The 22,138-nt window shown below is 34.4% G+C and overlaps 2 protein-coding genes across 2 annotated transcripts in view; both read left to right on the plus strand.

Annotated features, from left to right (window-relative positions):
• The first annotated feature begins 9,510 nt into the window (after positions 1-9,510).
• LOC108574455 (dnaJ homolog subfamily C member 8) lies at positions 9,511-10,918 on the plus strand. The gene is made up of 6 exons (XM_017937055.1): positions 9,511-9,588; positions 9,938-10,096; positions 10,174-10,240; positions 10,302-10,396; positions 10,459-10,598; positions 10,684-10,918. Exons 1-6 carry the CDS (start codon positions 9,511-9,513, stop codon positions 10,916-10,918), a joined length of 774 nt encoding a protein of 257 aa, XP_017792544.1.
• A 5,817-nt stretch (positions 10,919-16,735) lies between these two features.
• The window catches only part of LOC108574465, an 84,475-nt gene continuing 79,072 nt past the window's right edge, over positions 16,736-22,138 (plus strand). The window contains exon 1 of the mRNA XM_017937065.1: positions 16,736-16,798. Coding sequence (XP_017792554.1) covers positions 16,737-16,798 — 62 coding nt within the window. The 5' untranslated portion in view covers position 16,736. The remainder of the gene's footprint in view (positions 16,799-22,138) is intronic.

The following is a 22,138-nucleotide window of genomic DNA, read 5'->3' on the forward strand; positions in this document are numbered from 1 at the left end:
AAAAATAGGTAAAGTTTAAGAATTTTTTCACAAGTAATTATAAAATAAAAAATTTCAATTTTTCCAGAGGACATAAATGTGACTTTTAGCCTTTCTTCTTCAATTTTCAAAAACTAAATGTGTTACAAATTGGAGAAGTTATTGCCAAACTGCTTCAGCTAGAACGCCGATGGCAGCCAGCAATCGACGCTCTAACAGAAGATCGTTCGCAATAACTCCTCCATTTTCCAACGTATTTACTTCAAAAAATTAAAGAAGCAAGCCGAAAGTTACATCTACATCCTCTGAAAAAATTGAATAGTTACGTTTAACAGTTACCTACGAAAAAAATTGCCAAATGTTACCTATTTTCAGACACCTCAGGGCGGTGCATCCCCTTGACACTTTTATTTTTCGCAGGAAGCACTTCGTTAAGAATATCCCGTATAAGCTTCTTTTACGTCCGTTGAAAGACTATGCAACGTGTATGTACATTGAACTCCACCTTGAGGTAAAATAATCTACTTCGTATGTTGAAACAATGATAGCCATAGGTCGCACATAACGTTGTTGTAAAAGAACGAGGATGTAATGCAAGATACATAAGTGTTACTTTGATACAGCAAACATATCGTCATTGCCGCACTTACGTATATAATATAAATATAACGATACCTACGTTAACCCATATAAACGACTACATATACGTACGTACTTTGCATTCTACAGTCTGATCGTAATTGATAATTGTAACGTTATACAAATTATGATATTCTACTTAATCTAACGGCCATGTTTCAGGTATTGATAAAATCGTGTCGATTGAATTCAAACCTTTTTATCGATGAAGAGTACATACGTATGTAAGCGAGATATACCACGTTGCATTTAATAGTGATCGCTATTACGCCACGTTATCGTTTCGAGAATATGAAATTCGTGGAATTAACCCAGATAACACGTGACGTCTTAGAGACGTCCATTTCAGACGTCTTGAAGACATACGAATCCGGTGCATTCAGTTGCAAAAAGTTACGCCTTTGTTCTGTTTTCAAGGCGTTCCTAAAACCAGAGCATAGTGCTTCGTAGCGCCACGTTTCAAAGACGTCTTGATTTGTAACACTGGACGTCGTTCAGACGTCTTTTGGGTATCGTTAGGCTTTCACTCGACGTCTTTAAGCCGTTCAGGAACGTCTGTGTGCTATTTGGGTATTATCGTGCGTTATTGTTTTTTGAGAACTTAAAATTCGTGGAATTAATTGAATACTAAGTACTTGTTTTTCTGTCCTTAAATAATTTTAATTGAACGTAACATGAAATCTCGAATTTTTGAGCTAAAGACGATTATTTGTTACTCGTATTTCGTTCAAAGTTTGGGTTTGCTTGGATCATCTGTACGATACAGTCGATCGTAAGCTTTTTTTCATACAAATTCACGGATATTTCATCTCTCTTATTTCTAAGATAAAAAGTGGTGCATAGAAGGTATAAAACAATAATAATAATAATATAAATAGAGCACAATAATGTTGATATTTAAAACGGTAATAATTATTACTCAATACGACGATACTTTATAGAGAAAGTGTGATTTGATAACAAATTACGAGCCTCGAGAGCAAATGATTTTTCGAAAACATGTTGATTTGAAAAAGACGTTCGCGTAATTCCAGTGTCGCATCGATCGTGCAAATTCATAGGAAATACTGTATAAATGATACTAATTATTTACTTCGAACGGTTCGAGTTGAATAATTTATTTCAATATAGACATATTTCGTGCTATTGATTTTCATTATTGAGCAAAGTACGTACTTGGCAGCCTTTAAAGTATATTGTGTGTTTTATCGTTAAGACATAATCGTAAATGAAATGGAATACGAATAATCTACTAAATAAGTAATGTATAAGGAAAGAAAAAAAAAAATGGCTGACAGCTCGAAATCAAAATGCAACGTATAATGCGCGACATACATTGAGAGGACAAAAACGATCCACTTTCAGAACGTGGGCCCTTTTCAATGTGTGACGATGCCTAGTGACCCACACTCTGCTCCCTTGTATGTTTAAAACCACTCTTATATCCCAATTGAAACACATTACACGAAATAGAACATCAGATATATCAAATACAATCTCGAATGTATAGTCGGTGGAAGCGATATAGGGAGATCGTAAAATCGAGATATGGAGCTCGAGCCTTGTTCAGGGCCGTCAGATGTCAACTCGGAATTGGTTCCTTGATCTTACAGTATATTTAAAAAAAATTTGTCTGCGCCTTAATCGTTGACAGCTGTAGGTTAATTTTTACCGATGCAGGAATTACCGTTGGTCAGAAGGCGACATAATATCCTTAAATGAAAGATTACAAGCAGAAATTTTAAACGCCAATTTACAAATAACCCACGGCCCTGTGTGTACGGTTACATCAATCGGTGCTCGCCATTTTGAAGCTTCAATTTACGACCTCGCTGTGTCGCTGCCACCAACTGTACATACAGTTCACAGAAATGCTGGGTACAGGCGTACATAGAAAATGAAAATAAAGGATAATTAAGTTGTCGAGTGGCATGCTTGACTAATACTGGAAATAATAAGAAGTAATTTATACTCTCGTAAACGCGCATTCCTGTCTTTACACAAATTGATAGATAATATCGAAGCAAGATGAAAAATTCACGACGTGTGAAAATGGAACTTTTTACATTTGAGAATTTTGCAGAGAGGAAAATATTTTTCGAAGGGGTGTATTCGCTTTTATTGCATCGATCGTCCTCGGTTCATTGATATCAAAAAGTGACGCGTACAAAATACAATTCTAAGCGACCGTGAATGACGAGCTTATGTGACCAGTGCTTTAATTATTACAGATATTATCGTAACTTTTCTTTTACAATCTATACGTATACGTTTCCAAAATTAAAATTTTCTTAAAAATTTCGTAGTGTGTCAAGAAATTTGAAAAAAAAAAAAAAAAAAGAAACTATCAGACATAAATTCAACAAAATAATCACATACGATGAAACGAAATTTTTATTTTTTTTTTTTTAATTATATCAGAGATATCAGTATTGTTGCAAGATTATATTGTGTGAAATTGTACAAAACAGGCGAACGTATTAAAGATTTTTGTCTGCATCCAGCAAGTCTATAAGTAAAAGAAAACACATACTGTACTGACTGTTTAGAATAGCGCTTTTGTCGTAGATATTTATCTTACTCTATAATGTGTGCACGTAAGAAGAGGTGCAATACTTAAAAAAGAAATTTCACAACACAAAAACTACACAATAGCTTGATAACTTCTCGATTTAGTTTCAAATTGATATTTTCGAAATTTCGTTGTCTAGCATAAATGATCTATGTTTTTTTTTCTACCTGGATGATAATTCTTACGAATGCATTAAAATGAATCTACGTAATCAAACGTTTACTTGTACTGCGAATCAAAAAGAGAGCAAAAATCGTTAATAAATACATAAAGATCAAAATTCAGTTGAAAAAGAGAAAAACAGAAACGAGAATATTACTTTCGCAACGTCAATTAATTATACTGTATTCGTAACACTGTACGTCTCTATTTTAACGTTAAAACAAAGACCAAAGATCAATCTGAACATTATCAAAAAGAAAGAAAGAAAGAGAAAAGCATTACGCGTAATATATATTGAATTATGAAATTTTTTCTTTCTCAAAAGTTGACTGGTCAAATTCTATTTACAATAACTATATAAGAAGATATATTTACGATTATCTTGGGATAATTCAGTCGCGAAGCCACAGTTGATATTTTTTATGCAAAACAAAATACCTTCTTAGACCAATTATCGTATAATGTTAAGAAAAGCTTTGAATTGATGAATATAGCAAACAGTGCTCGCCTTTTTGATGAAACTAGGAGAGTGCCAAATAGATTTTGAAAGTTTATACGTGTGTGAAAGTGCGAATATAGTGTTATACAGTTACATACATTTCTGAATGTTTCTGTGAAATTTTTATATAGTGTGTTGTACCTAATATTATCGACATAGTTCTATTTCACTGGACTGATCGATAATTATACGTCAAACATTCGGATAGCTTTGTGAGAAGGAAAAATTATTACGTATGTGTAATTTGTAAATTGAAATAACTCATTTTACCAGGTTGTTACCAATGAAATGACCGAGATGTTAGTCAAACTTTCAAGATACGTAGATTTAGCAAAAATATTTATTAATCGAAGTATGATCAATTGCAAGAAATGAAAATTAAAAATTTACTTTACTTAAAATTTAATTTTTCACTTTTTAGTTCGACTAAAAGTGAAAGTTAACTTTCGTACACAATCTGACGCTTAAATAATTATCGAAGAATTTGAGACAGTTCCGAGTTTTAAATTGACAGTTACTTGAGGACGAAATTTTCAAATTGGCCATTTCGTATGCAACAATCTAATATATAGAATCAAAATTTCCACGGTTCCATTGATAGAAGTGTTGTATTTAATAAAATTCATACATCAAATATATATAAATATAATATAGGAAATAAATGATCGTTTGAATGTATAAACGTGAAAGATCAGTCCAACCAAAATGTGAACTATACATCATTTAAAGGTAATTAAGATGAAAAGATGTCCGATATGAGAGATCTATCTAATGTGTTTAAAGAGCGTGTATATGGTAGACGTAATAATCATGTTAATGTCTTATAGAAATGTATAACGTTCAATGGTGCTTTGGTTTCGTGTGAAAATTTTTATTAAGAGAAATCTTCGGAATATTTCTATAAACGTAAACGTAAAAATGCAATAGAAATATGCGAAAAAAAGAAGTTCTTTTAAATTTCCTCTTCCCATCCTAAGAGTAACGTAGCAATATGGCCGTAGAGTGATACAATTTGTACGAATGGACCGAAACAAACAAGCAAAAAAAGGAGAAATCAACTTGCTTCAACGTACGTTTTTATAGAAATTGGCCCGAACACTGAAAAAAGTTTTATACGTATCAAACAAACGGTTTGGTATACTTTTTAAAAAGAGACAAAAAAAAAAGAAACACGAAATTTCTTCCCGAATGAAATGAAGAAGAGAAGAAAACTTAAGTGATACACGAAAATCAATTATGAAATCAAAGGACCATTATTCGCTAATTAAATGTTCATAAATGTACAATAACGTTAATCCGGTCGGTAAAAAAGAAGTTCGTGGCTTTTTTTCGCGAGAAGAGTCGATTTTCGAGAATTTTCGCCTCGTGCTCTTGATAAGTGTGTTTATGGATCCATGAATGAAAATTCGACCAATCTGTATGTCTATAACCAAGTATAATTGTACGCTATTCCGCGCATGTTTCATCTACTACGACTAAACGATGTCCTTCTATAAGTCAGATATATTCGCTTTATAACGATAAGCTTTTTGGTGCATATCGATAAGTTACATAGATGTACAATTTTTACAGACGACGACAAACAAACAAAAAATAATAACATATAAATATATATATTTTGACAGAAACTTCAGTGTGAAGTTCGAGGAGATCTTGAGGAACACCTTACCGAGACTGTTCGTTTATTGTACGAGCTGCGAGACAAACGCAAAAGACGTGTCTGCCAGCGGAACAAGCAGTTTCGTGGTTAAAAAAGAAAAAAAAAAAGTTCAACGTCGTGAATTAACCGAGTAAAAAGAATTCTAATATCTTCGTGATATTTTCTAATATAATGTACGACGCCGCGAGTTTAACTGTTTCGGATATCTTCGATCCCATTGTACGAAAATGTTTCTATACTTTTATGTTTCAAACACGTGGGATTAGAGAAAGAGGGAAAAAAGAATTTGAAGATAGAATTTTCTAATTTCGAAACGGTTAGTATTTGACCATAGATTTCCGTTCCCCTGTTTGCGATTTCACTGTAACTACGATAAGTTACATCCTTTGTCTAGAGTCCACCCTTAAAAAGAGAAAAAGAATTGCGATGAACTTGAAGGTAGAATTTGTTTTAATTTCGAAACGGTTAGTATTTGACCATAGATTTCTGTTCGCGATTTCACCGTATCTCCCTTGTATCTGTTGCTCCCCTTTGTCGTTGGACGAAACAACCCTTTTCACAGCCTATTAAAATAACAGCGTACAGTAACAGATGCATAGGTATGATTAGCACAGCTAGCTTTGTGTACTTCATTGTAAAACGTGTGGTTTAATAAACAACCGGACTATACGAATATACAAAACAAGTCAATCAAGTGAAAGAACATAATTACATAGAACTACACGGATTGTTTCTTATCGTCTCGACGTGCATTACGAAACGTAGCACGTTTTGTTTGTCTTGCGAAACGCAGCACGTTTGTCTTCATTCATAAAAAATATTATGTTTCATTTTTCTCTGCAAAATGTAGCACATTTTTAAGTACGAAAAATAGCATGTTTCGTCTGTCGCTGTCGCGAAAATTAACGAGTTCGAGTGATTTGCCACGAAAAGAAGCAGATTTGAATAGTTAGCTACGAAAAAGAGTATGTTTAGCATTTATTACATTGTAAAGATTTTATTTTATTTTTTTTGGACCATGTAAGTCAGATATCTGATTTGATCGTAATATACGTTATTCCCCCCTTAATTGACGCAGGTTCGGGTTCGCGTCGCGACTGTTATCGAGGGAGGGAGGCGTTTTGGGAATTACCGACTGTTATATCTTTTTGGTTCGCTGGCTTCTTGAGTGCATCAGAAACGAGAGTGAGAAACAGTTTCATATTTCACATTTATTACTTATTAAACAATATTTTAAAAGGTTGAATTTTTCCATGCAAAATGCATTTCACTAATTTTTATCTGACCGCAGTCCGAAACGTGTCAGTTTTCGCCGCGAAATTCAAAATATGCTATTCTTCGTGGCGGAACAGCCGTAATGCGTTAATTTTCGCGGCAGAAGACCAAACGTGCTAATATTCGTAAGAAACAATGAAACGTGCTACTTTACGTGGCAAACTGACATCTACAATGTGCTACTTCTTGTAACGCGTGTCGATCTGTACTGTATAATCTCTGCAGTCAATAATCACAGAAACATCGATTTCCAAAACTGTGTGTATTTTTATTAAACACGCACGTTTCAACATCGCAAACAATTCCGAAGCAGTTAGAGCAGTAATTGTTCCGTAAATGTTTCTCGAACGTCGATCGTTGGTTGGTACCGTTAATCGCTAGTCCGTGTAGAATTTATAATATACATATAATCACTTAAGGTAAAAAAAAAAATACAGAGATAAGCTGTTGTGATGTTTGTATGTTCGTTACGGTAGAGCGGTGAGATCAGATTCGTTTAGAAATGCATAGTGTACAGCTACATTATAATCGTCTGTAGTATCATTGAAATTTTTATCAGTTCGAACGATATGTATTTGGTAATTTATTGGAATACAGTTGGAATACAACGTGTATTTCAGTCGATTGCAACATATAGTCGGTGAAACCGATACAGTGAGGTCGTAAAATCAGTCAAGCGTCGAAGCACACGTAATTCGAGCGTCAAAGCAACTCGAGCCTCGCTCAGGAACGTTCCATGCCTTCTCGGAATTGCTTCTTTTATTATGGTATATTTCAAAAATCTGTCTGCGCCTTAAGGAATCCCCAGACCAACGTGAAATATTCGTAGCAGCAGCGAATATTTCGCGGTGATATATTCGCAGCAGTACAATAGTACGTGGCAGCTTATACGTGTGTTCACACCGCGCGAAAAATTTCCGCTGAACTGCGAAGTTGTAGCGATTTTTTTTCGCCGCGGATTTACTATTTCGCTCTTTAAGGTGTTTTCTTCACTGCCGTTCGAAAGTCGCGACGTGAAAGCAATGACAAACGTAGAAAATAAAGGCACCAAATTCTGTAGATCAGTTTCGTACTTCAGTGTGAACAAAGAGGTGAATTTCGTTGCCGCTGCGTCTGCGAATATTTCGCGATGGTCTGGGGGATTCCCTTAATCGTTGACAGCTGCAGGTTAATTTTTACCGATACAGGAATTAATATCGAAGAGAGATTTAATATCGTATATCTTAAATGACGAATTGTAAGTAGAAATTTTAAATACCGATTCACTTTAATTTACGACTTCACTGTATCGCTTCTACCGACTATACATCTTTAATGATAGTTCTTTTTTTTCGTTAAAATACATCGCATTCAAAGATGACGTGACGATGTATCGTGACGAAAAATCTGACTGTACAAATTATGTTTAGACGACGAACAGAATTGCTTCATATTTTATATTACGTTCGATACGAACAATGTAAGTACACAAACCCTCATCGCGAAAAGAAAAAAAAAACATCGGTGTCTTGACTGTTTCATGTCCAATTAAAGTTTTTGATGTTTTAATAACTGCTTCGTTAAAGAAACAGAATCTTAACATTGTCGCTGCTGATGCTTCATTCTTTAAAATTACTACTTTAATATTACTCTTTCCACTCTTTCTACGTAATTTTGAATAACCTGATCAAAATTATTTCAAAGAAAATTGTTTGATAATTCTTTTATCTTAGAAAAATATTAGTAACTTTTTATATTTCCATTATTGATATATTTCATTTCAATTATGTTGGATAAAGCAGTCCGTTGTTTGATGAGGTTATGAAAGCTTTAACGGTAGCGACTGCGTTAAAATTCTTTAAAGAAGAGGTAGAGAATAGACGACGAGGTATGTGTAATGTCGATGTAAGTAAAAGCATTAGTTTGGAATTCGTGTTACTAATTAACAGATGAACGTGCCATATGTTAGTAAGCAAGGAAAATGTTACAAGGAAACTGTGTGTTTTTGTAATCGCGTTCCTTAAACAGACTGGCCCCCATAGATAACATTAAAAAGTAACGCGTTTATGTATGAACTGATGTTTAATAGTACACGATTAGCAATTAGATATTATGCTAGATTAGTGAAAACGTAATGTATGCTAGATGTCTAGTGTTGTGCTAGTGTTTACATCCTCCCATTTACGCATTCTATGTTTCCTAACGAAAGATAGTAAGTAGTAGTTATATATACATGCTAGATTAGTTTTAAAAATTAGATCTTATTCCGTTGATTTGAACAGAATCTTATGCTGCGATGTATATTGAATGTACGATCTTAATTTCGTCTAATACATCTTTGTTACTGCTAATGAAACTTTACTTATTTATTTGTTGTTAAGCTTTGTTAATAAAATACTATAAAATTTTAAATCTCTACTTAACTTTCCACGCATCTACCGTACATTTATCCTTTATTCTATTTTATGCATTATTATTTACATCATTTGATTCGTTCTTTATTTTATATGAATACGTTTATGTAAAATTGTTTACAAAACATTTATTTTCTAGTTTCAAGAATAGATTTTATTGGTTAATAAATTTTATTTTGCATTCAAAATATTAATACGACATAATAGACCTGTACGAATGCAATAAAACATTAGTTTCTTTAAATAACCATATCGCAAAAATTAGTCCATCGAAAACGTTAACTGTCAATAGGCGGCACCACTAATAGCATGGAAGTTAGTAACAATCAAGATGGCTGCTACCAACTCGAATATACCCAGTGATAGTCCAACAAAGAAAGAGGACGAATTCAATGAATTTTATTCAGAAGTATGTAAATTCTAAAAGGCATCATATCATTAAAATATTTGTTCGCGTAAAATTCAGTTTTTAATACAATTTTTGATTACATAACTGTGAACGCCTATACCTTAACTTAAGGGTTAACAAACGTCACTGTGTATGCATTAAACAATAATAATAAATTGAATTTAAGACACAGTATATTACATACGTTTTTATTATTTGATAAGTGATACCTAACATTTCTTGAAACATTAAAAACGAGATTGTTCTTCTAGTAAAACTTCAAGTTATAAATAAGCCTAACCTGTACAAATGTGCCCGAGCCCCAAACAAATAGTTGTTTTTCGAACTGTAGGAAATTCTCTTTGTTTAGGTAAAAGAAATAGAGAAGAGGGATTCAGTATTAACACCCAAACAACAAATCGACAGATTACTTCGACCTGGATCGTCTTATTTTAATTTAAACCCTTTTGAAGTATTACAAATTGATCCATCCACCTCCATAGATGAAATCAAGAAAAAATACCGTCGTGTAAGTTAGAATTTTTTCCTTTTTAATGTAGCGTAGAAATTTGCGTGTAATGTGTATATATTGTTTTTATTTTACAGATGTCAATTTTGGTTCATCCTGATAAAAACCAGGATGATGCAGAACGTGCACAACAAGCATTTGAAAGTATGTATTAATTTTCATTGTGTAGGATTACTGGTTTTTAACATTATTTCGTCTTTTGTAGTTGTTAACAAAGCATGGAAAACATTGGAAAATGAAGAAACTAGAGCAAAATGCATGGATGTTATTGAAGAAGCTAAAGCTCGGACGGATCACATGGTATAAGCAATAAGGAGATAAGTCGTTTTTAGAAATATATTTAATAATCAAACATTTATCAGATTGCAGAAAAAAAGAAAAAATTGAAAAAAGAAGGAAAAACAGAAAGTGGAGCTGTACTTGAAGAAGAAACAGAAGAGGGTTACAGGCACGCAGTTTGGGTGATGACAATGAAACTCTTCGCTGATATGGAGAGAAGAAGGTTAATACTTCAAATAATAAGAATAGTTTACAAAATTAATTCGTGTACTTGCAAACTAGCAACTCTTATTCTGTTTTTTATACAGAAGAGAATTAGCCACCAGGGATGCAGAACAGCGTAAGAGAAAACGAGAAGAGGAATTATCTGCTGAAGCACAGGCTGCATTAGAACGTGAGTGGCAAAAAAATTTTGAGGAATCTCGACAATCAAGAGTTGATAGTTGGAAAGCTTTCCAATCTGGTGCCAGTGCTACAAAACAAAAGAAAGCGAAAAAGTTGAAAGCTTTCAGGCCTCCCAAAACGAAAGCTGAGTCGCGATAATTAAAGAATTGTTCCTGATGCCTGACATAGATTCTTTTGTTTGACACAACGTTTTATATTTCTTGCAAAAAGAAGATAGTTCAAATAGTGCGTCATTATGTGACCTCAAATTACGGAATGCATTGAAACTAATTGGAATTGTTTTCATTTAAAATTTATTTGTTAATTAAAAAATTGTGATTTGAAGCTAAGAACACATCAAAATCAGGTGTCAAAGTAGAGAATGAATTGTAAACAGAATGGTGAGTAAATTGAGCAGCAGAGTGTGAATAATTAATGTATGTATCTTTCAAGAATAATTTGTATGTTTGTTGAATGTTATGTATGTATGAGCGTACATAGTTGTGATACATTTACATGACCCGAATAAGTTACATTTTAACATAAAACCTCGATCTGATCAAATTATTTCAAAATCATAGGAATAATAATAATAATCTATATGTATAAAATCTAATGCAATCTACATTTATAGTACTCATTGTTGCATAACAAATGTCAATTTTATGATATACATGTATCTTATATTTTTATCTGAAATATATAATTAAGTGACACAATGCTTTAAGACAAAAGAACATTTAAACTACTTAATCTGTCAAATGAAACTTAAGTCAACAATTATTAGCTTTTCATATCTTTTTTAAAATGCTGTAAAGTATTCGCACATATCGAAGCAATAATCGTTAATTCAAGGAATACAGCGATATTCTAATATCACAATATTACTTGAAGTATAATATATAAAGACAAAGATAAAGTATAAAACTATGTTCTCCTATAGAACGCAACTATTTATATATTGCAAACAAAATTTGACACCGTCATGTACCTCTATCATACTTGCGTAAAGTATCACTATGTAACATTCTATCGCATAGTCGGTCTATTCTAGGACAAAATATTTCATCTGTATTTCATACATATGTAGTGCAGATGAAATTATACTGTCCTTCGTATTTTTTTTTTCCTTTGTTCCCCGTCTTCGATTATACAATAATAATTGGTTTTCTCTCTCAATCATACACTAGAAATATTTTAATCTACAAGTAAAATTGAACTCTTTTAACATATATTTCATTAGAAGTATATCAAATATATATGTGTATATTATTTTTGTTTGAATTTGACAAAGTGTATCTATCATAGTGATATGATTATTCTATTCTTTGAATTTCGCTGTCATCGAAATAGCTTAACGGGTCATGTAGTTATAATTTCCGATTTTCAGTAGGTAATTGCATAACGAATGTTGTATCTTGACGTACACTTGGTCCAATTGTAATTTGTAAGATTATTGTAAGGAGAAATATTTCTAAAACGTGAATTTTCTCATTGCAAGTCACATTGAATAGTCTTACTAACATATGAAAGTCAATGTTGTACAAGTGCCGATGAGAATGAACGGTGAGAAAGGATGTGTTCGTAAAAGATTAAATGGCGAGATCAAATTTTTATTAAAAATATTAAGCCGAATGAATGATTGTTATGTGAGATAAAATTTATTTTTAATTTTTCTGCTTTTTTTTTAAATATTGGATTTTTCCAAGATGCCATAAACTTCATCAATACCGATTTATACATCAACACAATATTAACAATCGATTTACCACCACTAGGTAATGCCAAATAATGCATTAAACAATACACATTCGAAAAATGCCTCGTTTTATCCAAAAACACATGTACAATACTGAGTAGTAGAAAAAAATACTTACTCGTGATTTTTATTTATATGTACAAAAATTTTATTATATCACATAACAAATGATATTATAAATATTCTATATTAGGAAGAATTATTTGAAAAATTAAGTTTCTCTGTGAACCAATTTCAATTTTTTATTCATCTTTAAGATTTAAATATTAAAAAAAAAATTACATACTGTGAATACATCATAGTATTATTTAGTACAATAAAAAATTCATTTTGTACAAATGCTAAATTATAAGTCGTCAATGATAATTCCGATTGTTCTTTATTTAGTTCAATCATTTGTTATTAATGTATTCGTCTTGTATATTATGACGTCCATGGGATATAAAATGTAAATATGATACATATCAAGTATTCATAATTTAATAACTCCACTCAGGGTGTATGAAAAACATGTTAACATTTATGTGACTGAATTAATTCAGTGTGAACTGAATTTATAAAAACTTTTTTGTCAAAATGAATTTAGACAAATATATTTCGAGAAATGTGATATGCGTATGCGAAATTACAAACACGTGAAATGCGAAAATTTCACGAAAATCAAACGATCCATACTTTATTTACTTGTTTGCGTAAATGTAAAAATTTTTTATGCACTCTACACTCGCAGCAATAAGACAGATCAAAATGATAAGAATCTAGAAGTTTTATATATAATCGTATTTTATATTTTACAACTCATTTATCAAACTGTATGTGTAATACAGTTTGCGTATTTTTTTTTAGTTTTGCATCATATCTCATTAAGAATGTCAAGTAAAAGGAAACAAGTTACCCATATTCGTGGGTATTACATAGTGTATTAATAATTTTCGAGAATAATGAAACTACAGGGACGAAATACAAAACACTCAGCTATACTTATTGTAAGTAACCTTAAACAATATCTTTCAATTTTATCAAAGTTGTGTTAATGGTATTAAACACGCTAATATTTACTCCTTGTCTTAACCTCTTTTACTCTTTGCATTGGCATGTCGAATGATGTTGGTGTTTTAATTTTTTTTCTCCATATATTATATGTACATGCTCGAATCTTGTACAGTACTCGAAATTTTTACGCAAAATTTTCTTTGTAACTTTTATTTGCTAAACAGCTTGCTGTTATAGTGTCTATCGAAGGTACTGCACTAGCAATGAGTTACGATCAAATGCATCTTACGTGACTGTACACTTCCATCCGGAGTGTGCACGTGAGTCGCATATAGAAATCTCTTAGCCAAAACTATATACATACATATACGTTATTTATTTATTTAACTTCTGAATATATCGTATTGTTCCTTTAGAATTATCATAAACATCAACATTTCACCTAATATTGTATATACGTTACAATTACTTGTATTCCGAATATTTTAAATTATTTCTACATTCAGTGCAAAATACAGATTCATAAAATTTTATATTTTTTAAATTTACTAAGGATAATAAACTTTTGTTATAAATCGTAATGCCTACTTTATACATCCATAGTCTTTACTCTTACTAAAAAAAGAAATTGTCGTTTACATTTCGGTAAAGATGAAGTTAAAAATTTCTCGATTTAAGAAATGTGTATTCTTTAACATATTATCTGCATTACAAAGTAAACGAGAAAGTCAATTCTTTAACACTGTTCGCTTATTGGAAATAGCCTAACTAATCCAAACAAGACATGTAGAAATATATGACGTTCGAAAAAAGTGTACTTTCTTCAAATATTAGCGTTTTCTATTTAAACGTTTATTGTAACCACTAAAATTTTATATCCTTTCGCAAAACACTATTATAAAGCCAATTAGGTTAACATAATTTCAAATATCTGAATACCGTAATTAAGGTTAGAATATTTTAATTTTATAAAAATCTCGTAACAGCTAAATTAATTTCAGTGATTTAATAATATTATTTGCGAACAAGAATATTGATATTCATCTTTGCATTTATAATTTGTGTATGTGCAAATGTATTATCCGAGGCGCATCTCGTACACAAGAGGTATAGTATTCCCGTCCTTTCAAATTTGCAGTTCGGTATCCAAGAAATTGGTTTCCCCCTGCACCAACAATTGCAACCGATCGATTTGCGGTTGAGGACCTCGAGAGTGAAATTCTAGTCGGAAGAACAATGACTCACAGTATGGTAATATAAGTGAATAAAGTGAAAATCAAGAAAAATGAGACAATATAAATCGATACTATTGATTGTAAAATACTGCGAAATCATTGAATTACTATTTTTATTTTTTACTTAAAATTTTTTAAATATACATATCAACTATTGTAATTTGATGAAATAATACAAAAAAACACGAACGTTTGCAAAAACCCAAACTAATTTATGATCATATATTTCCATTGGAAATGCGACACCACGGTGCAGTTATATAATTTTTATCCAGAAATATTTTGAAAACAATTATTGCAAGCTATAAACTGCGCAATAAATAAAACAATATAAAAGAAGCAACGCTCCAGGCATGGTGAAAGTAAAACGTAATCGCCATAAAGGAAATTATATCAACGTTTTCGTCGACATAACCAAATATATATTTATTTCACGTTCCACTTTTTAAACACATAAATGTGTCATGTCTGCATATTTCTGACATTACAAAAATAACGTAAAGCCTATCGATTTCGTATGCTGAGAATCGCAATGCCTTGCTCCAAAAATGCCGTATCCGAGTAGCAGATCTGCGTATATATGCATACAAGCAAGTTTTTACCGCTGATGTGTGCACACGTGGTGGAACATGTTCGTGCACGTTTCCACTCAAACCAGTCAGGATAAATATCGATGTATAACGATGGACACATGGATGGGAAGAAACCGTTCTTCTTTGTAGCGCCGCTCTCACACACTCTCCGAGAAAATGTTATTTCTGTGCATATAGCCAGGTAGAAGGACGTGTTCGTTCGACCGCTTCACGAATGGAATGTAAACGTCTCTAGTTGTATGAGTTAACCGTTGCATAGATAGAAACGAAGTGTCGGTGTGCGTTCCGAAGTGTGGTACAAGCAAATGGAAATGCATCTGAACGTATACAATCGCAAGAAAACTACACCGAAACGAAACTATAAACACCAGTGTAAAAAGTCTGCACGTTGATATCGATAGCGACGAAAAAGAAACAGCTACAGAAAAGCTACAGAAAGTGCTACGCACACGGCTATACACGCCTATACACAGTGTATCCCTGTTAAGATGTACACACGCAGGACAGTATGGAAATGAAAGGAACACCATTTACCTGAAGCGACGTGCGTACGCGAAAGGCACGTGTGTCCATTCTACACACAACATGGCCGCGTCAACGCGTATATATTTGTTTGTACACAACCGCGTGGAACTTGTTCACACACAACGTAGCGGCAGATAAATATCGATGTGTATGTAGACAGTGATGCGACATGGTCGCACACACAGCGAAGATGCCATGCCATACATAAGAGTACACGCGCAACCAAAAGATACCGGAGTATGGTGGTTAATGGTATCCCTGCAAAGATTCCGTGTATCGGTGTGTATATACGTGCGCGCAGGTAGAAGGAACGCGTTCGTCCGCGGGACAAACGAGTGTGCCTACGAACGACGGCGACCGATACGCACAGGTAGAAGAAAAATGATGGTGTGCGTGCGTGTGTACAGGTAGAAGGAAGAGAACAGCGGCAACAGAGGCAGAGGTGCGGCGTGACCGCTTCGCCGCGACACTACACGAGACTGCAGTGAGTCGGTCGCTGCCGTGCGTCGCTCTTCACTGCTTTTCGAACGAACTGTCGACAGCCGCGGATCTGACCGGCCGTGTGAATAGTGGAAATCCGTGCGTATTTGCAACCTGTTGCGCTACCGGCTCTACCAATCTTACATACATTGGTCCCGACACGCAGCACACACCACGGCACAGCATTAGCCTTGACGGGCGCCAGCCAACCTGGACACGTACTTAACTTGCACGGTTAGCCCGCGTTCACACGTGGATCGTACCGAGTGCGCGGCATCGCTAGGTGGATTCGAATCGAGGAAAGCATCCTCGACGTCGGATGAGCGGAGGAAAGTGGCGTCGATATGTGACCCGTGATCGAGTGTCAACAGTGTGCTGGCCAGCGGAGCACCATGTCGACGACGGACGTGTTTCGCATCGCGCAACAGGGACCGACTGCCGAAGAGGAACAAGGGTAACGTTTACCAGTGTTCTTTCTCATCGTTTAGAATTTAGCTATGTCGGTTCTTTGGTTTCGTGCGAAGAAAGGACTGTCTTCTATTAAGGATACTGTTAGAGGAATTTATGTGATTAACCGTGATCGTGAGTGTTTGTTCTGAAAGATCTGAAAGGAGTGTTTTTGTCGAGGTTTCAGTTACGCATTACTCGACTCGAGTGCGTTCGTAAAAGTAATCACTTCGAAGAGGAGATTGGTCAATTTGATCGGTACGAGGTATGGCTCAATAGGATGTTGAATCGTCGTGCTGGAATGTCATTTGGTAAGGTGTTTCTGTGTACGCGGTTTGATGAACGTTTAGATTTTCATTTGAAATTTATGCATCGTGCTCGTCGTGTATTTCTTATTCCTTTTACGTAGAATTATTGAATTCCACTACGAAATATCTTTACTTATTTACTTACCTTTATATCTCACAACCGTTTACGGTTTATCGGAATGATTTGCGTTATACTTTCTACGCTGCTCGAGGCAATAAACCTCGACAAATACGAGCCACCGGAGCGACTGTCGAATACTGAATCGTCGAGAGTAAGACATTCGCGTGAAACCTGTTTTACCATTATCCAGAACTTATATACCAACTAAGCAAATTAAAACTCGGTAAAATCTAATACTGTTTTAACGTTTAGAGTATGTCCAGTGATTACATGGGTGAATTAAGGGTAACAATTTTCACATCTAGAAAGGAACTATTTATTTTCTCTTTGATTTTCCTGTCTCGCAGAGACAGGATATATTTCACAATACAAGCAATAACGTGAATGAGAATGTTGACAATTTTTTTCGTAATAAACGTATACATTATACCCCTCACAATATTCCACAGAGTCGCAGGTGTAATTACATTTTTTACCAGCTGAATCTTTCTGGCGCCAGCAAGCGTATAATTAGATAATGTTTAAATAATGTGCGTATACCTTTTAATGTTACTCTACCATGTAATTTACCTGATGCTGTAGTTACTACTATAACCGCTCGCATGCTGCATTCCTTTATTTCTATTTTGCCTTACTTTTCGTGTCCAATTATTTCAACTTTCAATTTACTATCATTCAAATACAATAGACAACCACAAGGAATCAGTACAATTTCATTTGTCACACACAACTCGGGAAAGGAATTTATTTTAAAGAAATTGGGAAAATCCTGGTTTGTTTCGAACTAAGCTCACGATCAGCAATTCCACAAGTGGCTATCGGTGAATAGAAAATGCGAAAAGCCTCCATATAGAGGTAGCACCACGATATTAGTCACGTTTCTCGACGGTCTCTCTCCCTCCCTCTCTCTCAATGTCAATGACTGCTCCCTCAGGGCTAGCTGTGACCCCCCGTGCGAACGAGAGTCTCGTCTTTCTGTATGTCGTAGCATATAGCCAGAGTCGAGTGGAATGGCGCTTTCACACGGAGCCATAAGGAACTCGCGATATTTATATATACATATAGATGTCGTATCCCGACACTTTGGTCCAAGTTTTTAAATGCAGAAAGTATCTAGGTTCAAAAATAGTCTGTGAATGTATTTTTAATCGACGCTACTACTATCCGACGATTAATGTTATTTAATTTTAGCGCGGGAATTGCTGTCCGATTTGAATTCAACGAAACATTTTCTCAACGTTCTAACCTGTTTCATAAATTTGCGAATATTATTGAACAATTTATCAATCGCACGTTGATTGGTGAAACTGATAATTACAATGAACACTTGCTTCGAAGTGATTAATTTTCTTTTTATGATTTCCAAAGCTTTCGTCAAGAATTTCTCCGTAGCTGATCGACTTATAACTAGAAGACATTATCGGAACCAGTTCTGATACGATACGACTTTCACTAAAAATGATCTGTACCTAAATATCGATCCTTGGTTATTAAACTTTGAACGTCCATAGATAATCCCGAAAATCATTTCGCGCAAATTTATTGGAACACGTATAATTAATTGATCGAATTGTAATTCTCTAGTTCTTCGGGACGATCAAATTTGATCGATGATTTCCGTTACTTCTTACAGAGAAATTTACACGTGTAAGTACGAGTAAGCTCAAAGTAGTACACTTGGAAGAACAAACCTTAAACCTTAAGGTTGACTAACGGTACTTCCGGCATTCGTATGTATCTATAGTGTATACAGTGATTGCCGTTGCAGTTCTTATGACCTGTAGCATACATATATATTTACTTACCAAGATATAGGAAAATCTCCTCTTCTCTTTTCTCTCTTCTCTCTCGACACAATCATCGTAGAGAGCTACAACAGTTTTAACGTTTCTTTCATTCTTGTAAATATAATCAGCACTTCTGTGCATCTGTTACAGTCTCGTCGAATTTCATCTACTATTATACAGGGTGACACCGAAATAGTTAACCGAACTTTGGTACCGTTTGATATTCTGCTCTTTCTAAGGATGAGAAAAGGTTATACAAACATTAGCCTGGACCCCTCCTTTCCGAGATATAAATTTAAAGAAATTGCTGAAAATTATTTTCTTTTGCAACTGTACACGCTTCGCGTCGACGTTTCGCAGACTGCTGAGGACGTTCCGGGCTGAAATTTCGTACAGGCGTTAGTATAAACATTACTAACGCCTAGAAATTCAAACCCAAGAGAAAAAATTCTAACATCAGTTCCACATGCCCGTAATGGAGGCAAACTCTAGTTGTCGAATTTTGTCATATGAAACAATAATCCGGTTTTTCAGTGTTGCCAGACTATCGATAGTATTATTATCATAAGCTGAACTCTTAAGATGTCCCCATAAATAAAAATCGAAAGGAGTTAAGGAACGTGCTGGCCACGCAATTGGCCCTCCCCTGCCCGTAATTTTACGTGTGACAGCCATTCGTGTGAAATTTCGATGTAAAGAAAAAGTGTTTATATCTCGGAAAGGAAGAGTTTACGGACCTATGTTTATATGACATTTTTTCATCCTTGTGAAGAGTAGAATACGGTAGCAAAATTCGGTCATTTATTTCGGTGTCACCCGGTATATTGTATTTACAGGATAATATCGTATTGTACGATATTGAAACTCGACACGTGACTCCACTTTTTCACATTTTCAAATGTCCCCGTAAATAAAAACCCAAAGGAAAATGTGAAGGCGACTCACTCTATTGCGTTATTCACTTGTAACAGAAAAAATATGATAACAGTAAATTTTCAATAAAATTTCAATCTAAACGAAAAGTGTTTCTATCTCGGAAAGGAAGAGCTTCTGAATCTTCGTTTATACGATCCTTTTTCATCCTTAGAAAAAGTAGAACACGGTATCAAATGTTGGTCGCTTATTTTCATCTCACCCTGTATAACGATAAATCGGGTGTATCGAATACAGGTGCAAAACGCGTACCTCCGGTAGCCAGAGAAATTGTTCGCATACTAATTCCATTTTCGTTTATACTTCGAACTGGGATTCTAAGCTAGCGCGCCGGTTATAAAGCGCAAGTGAAATTGCCCGTGTAATGGACTAATTTTCATTTACATATCAGATAGAAGTATCAGGTATAGTGAACGCGAAGAATTTCGTTGCATCGGTGTACATATATACATATATATGAAATCATTGACGCGATACTTTCGTGTTTTATGAGGCAAACGCGAGCGGATGGTGAAGAATTGATCGAATAATAGGGGACACGATATGACTCCTCTCTCATTATACGTCTAATAATTCATTATATTAACAACCGGGGAGAGCTATTGTTCCTCGTTGCGTGAAGTTTAAATGACAGTGCGCAATCGCGGCTATAGTTTCGATGGTATATACACTCCAGTTCATAAGTATTAGGAGACTTATCGAAACTCGCTGAATTTTACTGAAATCTGGTGAAATCTACTAAAATCTTCTTACTGAATGTGAGAAGCAAATCTCAATGTCGTTACAAGTTTGATATAAAATTATTTGACACAGAAAAGTCGTTGCGAAATCTTTAAGATTGTGTTGTACTGAATATTTACCAAGGATAAAATAATATAGTTAAAACTAAGCAAACCTTTAAATAAATTATTTCGTCCTGAATTAAAATTAAATGAAAACAGATCAGCACTAACGTTTAACGCGTTTTGTCAAACGAGACAAAAAACAGCTTAAATAAAACGTCCATGTTTTATATCAAACACAACGTTTCACCTGTTAACTCAGACAGCGGGTACTGGGTCAAATGTGACCCATTGCTAAAATCCCAAGCGAAACCATGTTTCTCTCATTTTACTAGGCATTATTCTGTTAAAAATGTAAGAAAGGGAATTGTACTGCTTAAAATTATTCAAATATATTACGATTAAAACAACAAACATTGTTGTGACTCTGTTTCGAATGCCGGTCGAAACAAGAGACATCTAAAAGCCCTGGGTCAGCAGTGACCCGACATCCGCCGTCCGAACGTTAGCCCCTTAACATATGATTTTTTTTCTAACATGCATCTAAGCGTCAGCCATTTGCCGTTTCAGTATTGTGTCAGGTAACAAAAGCTAATCTGTTACAGGTTAATTACATTTAGGAATCCTTAGTTTTACAAATTCAAACGAAAGTTAGGATTACGATGAATTTTTCTTACTGATATAACTATTTTTCTCACATCTTCACCAGAATCTCTGCCACGAGTCTAACAGGTTGCTATAGGTTAAGGGGTTAATCCCTTAAAATCAGATCTTAACATATTAGCGTCGAATGACGCACATTCACTTGTGTACTTACGTCGTTGAGATTTTCAAAACGCTACAAATGGTTCAATTTCTCTTCAGACGTTTCACGAATGAAAACAACTGTATACGACTTGCGAAAAATATGAATTAATTAAAAAGTTACAGCAGTCTTTTCCAACGTAACCCGATCGAAAGAAAAGACGCAAAACGCCGCGAAATGTGTTAATTTCTATCAAACTAATTTCCATACACGTTCGCAGTAACGAACTTTACCCGAACATAATGGGTGTTCTGATACTTATGAACGACAGTGTACATGGGTACGCTTGTCCGCATTTCTGCTCTGCTTTCCATGCTAATATATCTAATACTTGTCATCGATCGATACATCTATGTATTTTTCCTGTGCGCTGAAAGGAATCCGTGGCACGATCGATTCTAAGCTACTCCAATATGAAATCGTGTCGCGAAAGCACGAGAAAACGTTGAATTTTCAAATACACATTCTACTATCAGAGAAAACGACGTTAATTGCAATTCCGAGGAGAATATCAGGATATACCGTTTATTCAGTCGTATTTCTACCGACAATCATTTATTGTCTGTAATGAAACAATGCGCCAATTAGAGCAAGATCCTAGACACAAGCAA

The sequence above is a fragment of the Habropoda laboriosa genome, unplaced genomic scaffold, assembly GCF_001263275.1.
Source record: "Habropoda laboriosa isolate 0110345459 unplaced genomic scaffold, ASM126327v1 scaffold172, whole genome shotgun sequence".
Taxonomy (NCBI): domain Eukaryota; kingdom Metazoa; phylum Arthropoda; class Insecta; order Hymenoptera; family Apidae; genus Habropoda; species Habropoda laboriosa.

What these genes read in the sequence shown, in the direction of transcription:
- LOC108574455 (XM_017937055.1), top strand. Translation starts at nt 9,511, where the DNA reads ATGGCTGCTACCAACTCGAATATACCCAGTGATAGTCCAACAAAGAAA. An exon ending in TGCACAACAAGCATTTGAAA is followed by an intron (nt 10,241 to 10,301) that starts GTATGTATTAAT and finishes CGTCTTTTGTAG; the next exon opens with TTGTTAACAAAGCATGGAAA. An exon ending in AAGCTCGGACGGATCACATG is followed by an intron (nt 10,397 to 10,458) that starts GTATAAGCAATA and finishes AACATTTATCAG; the next exon opens with ATTGCAGAAAAAAAGAAAAA.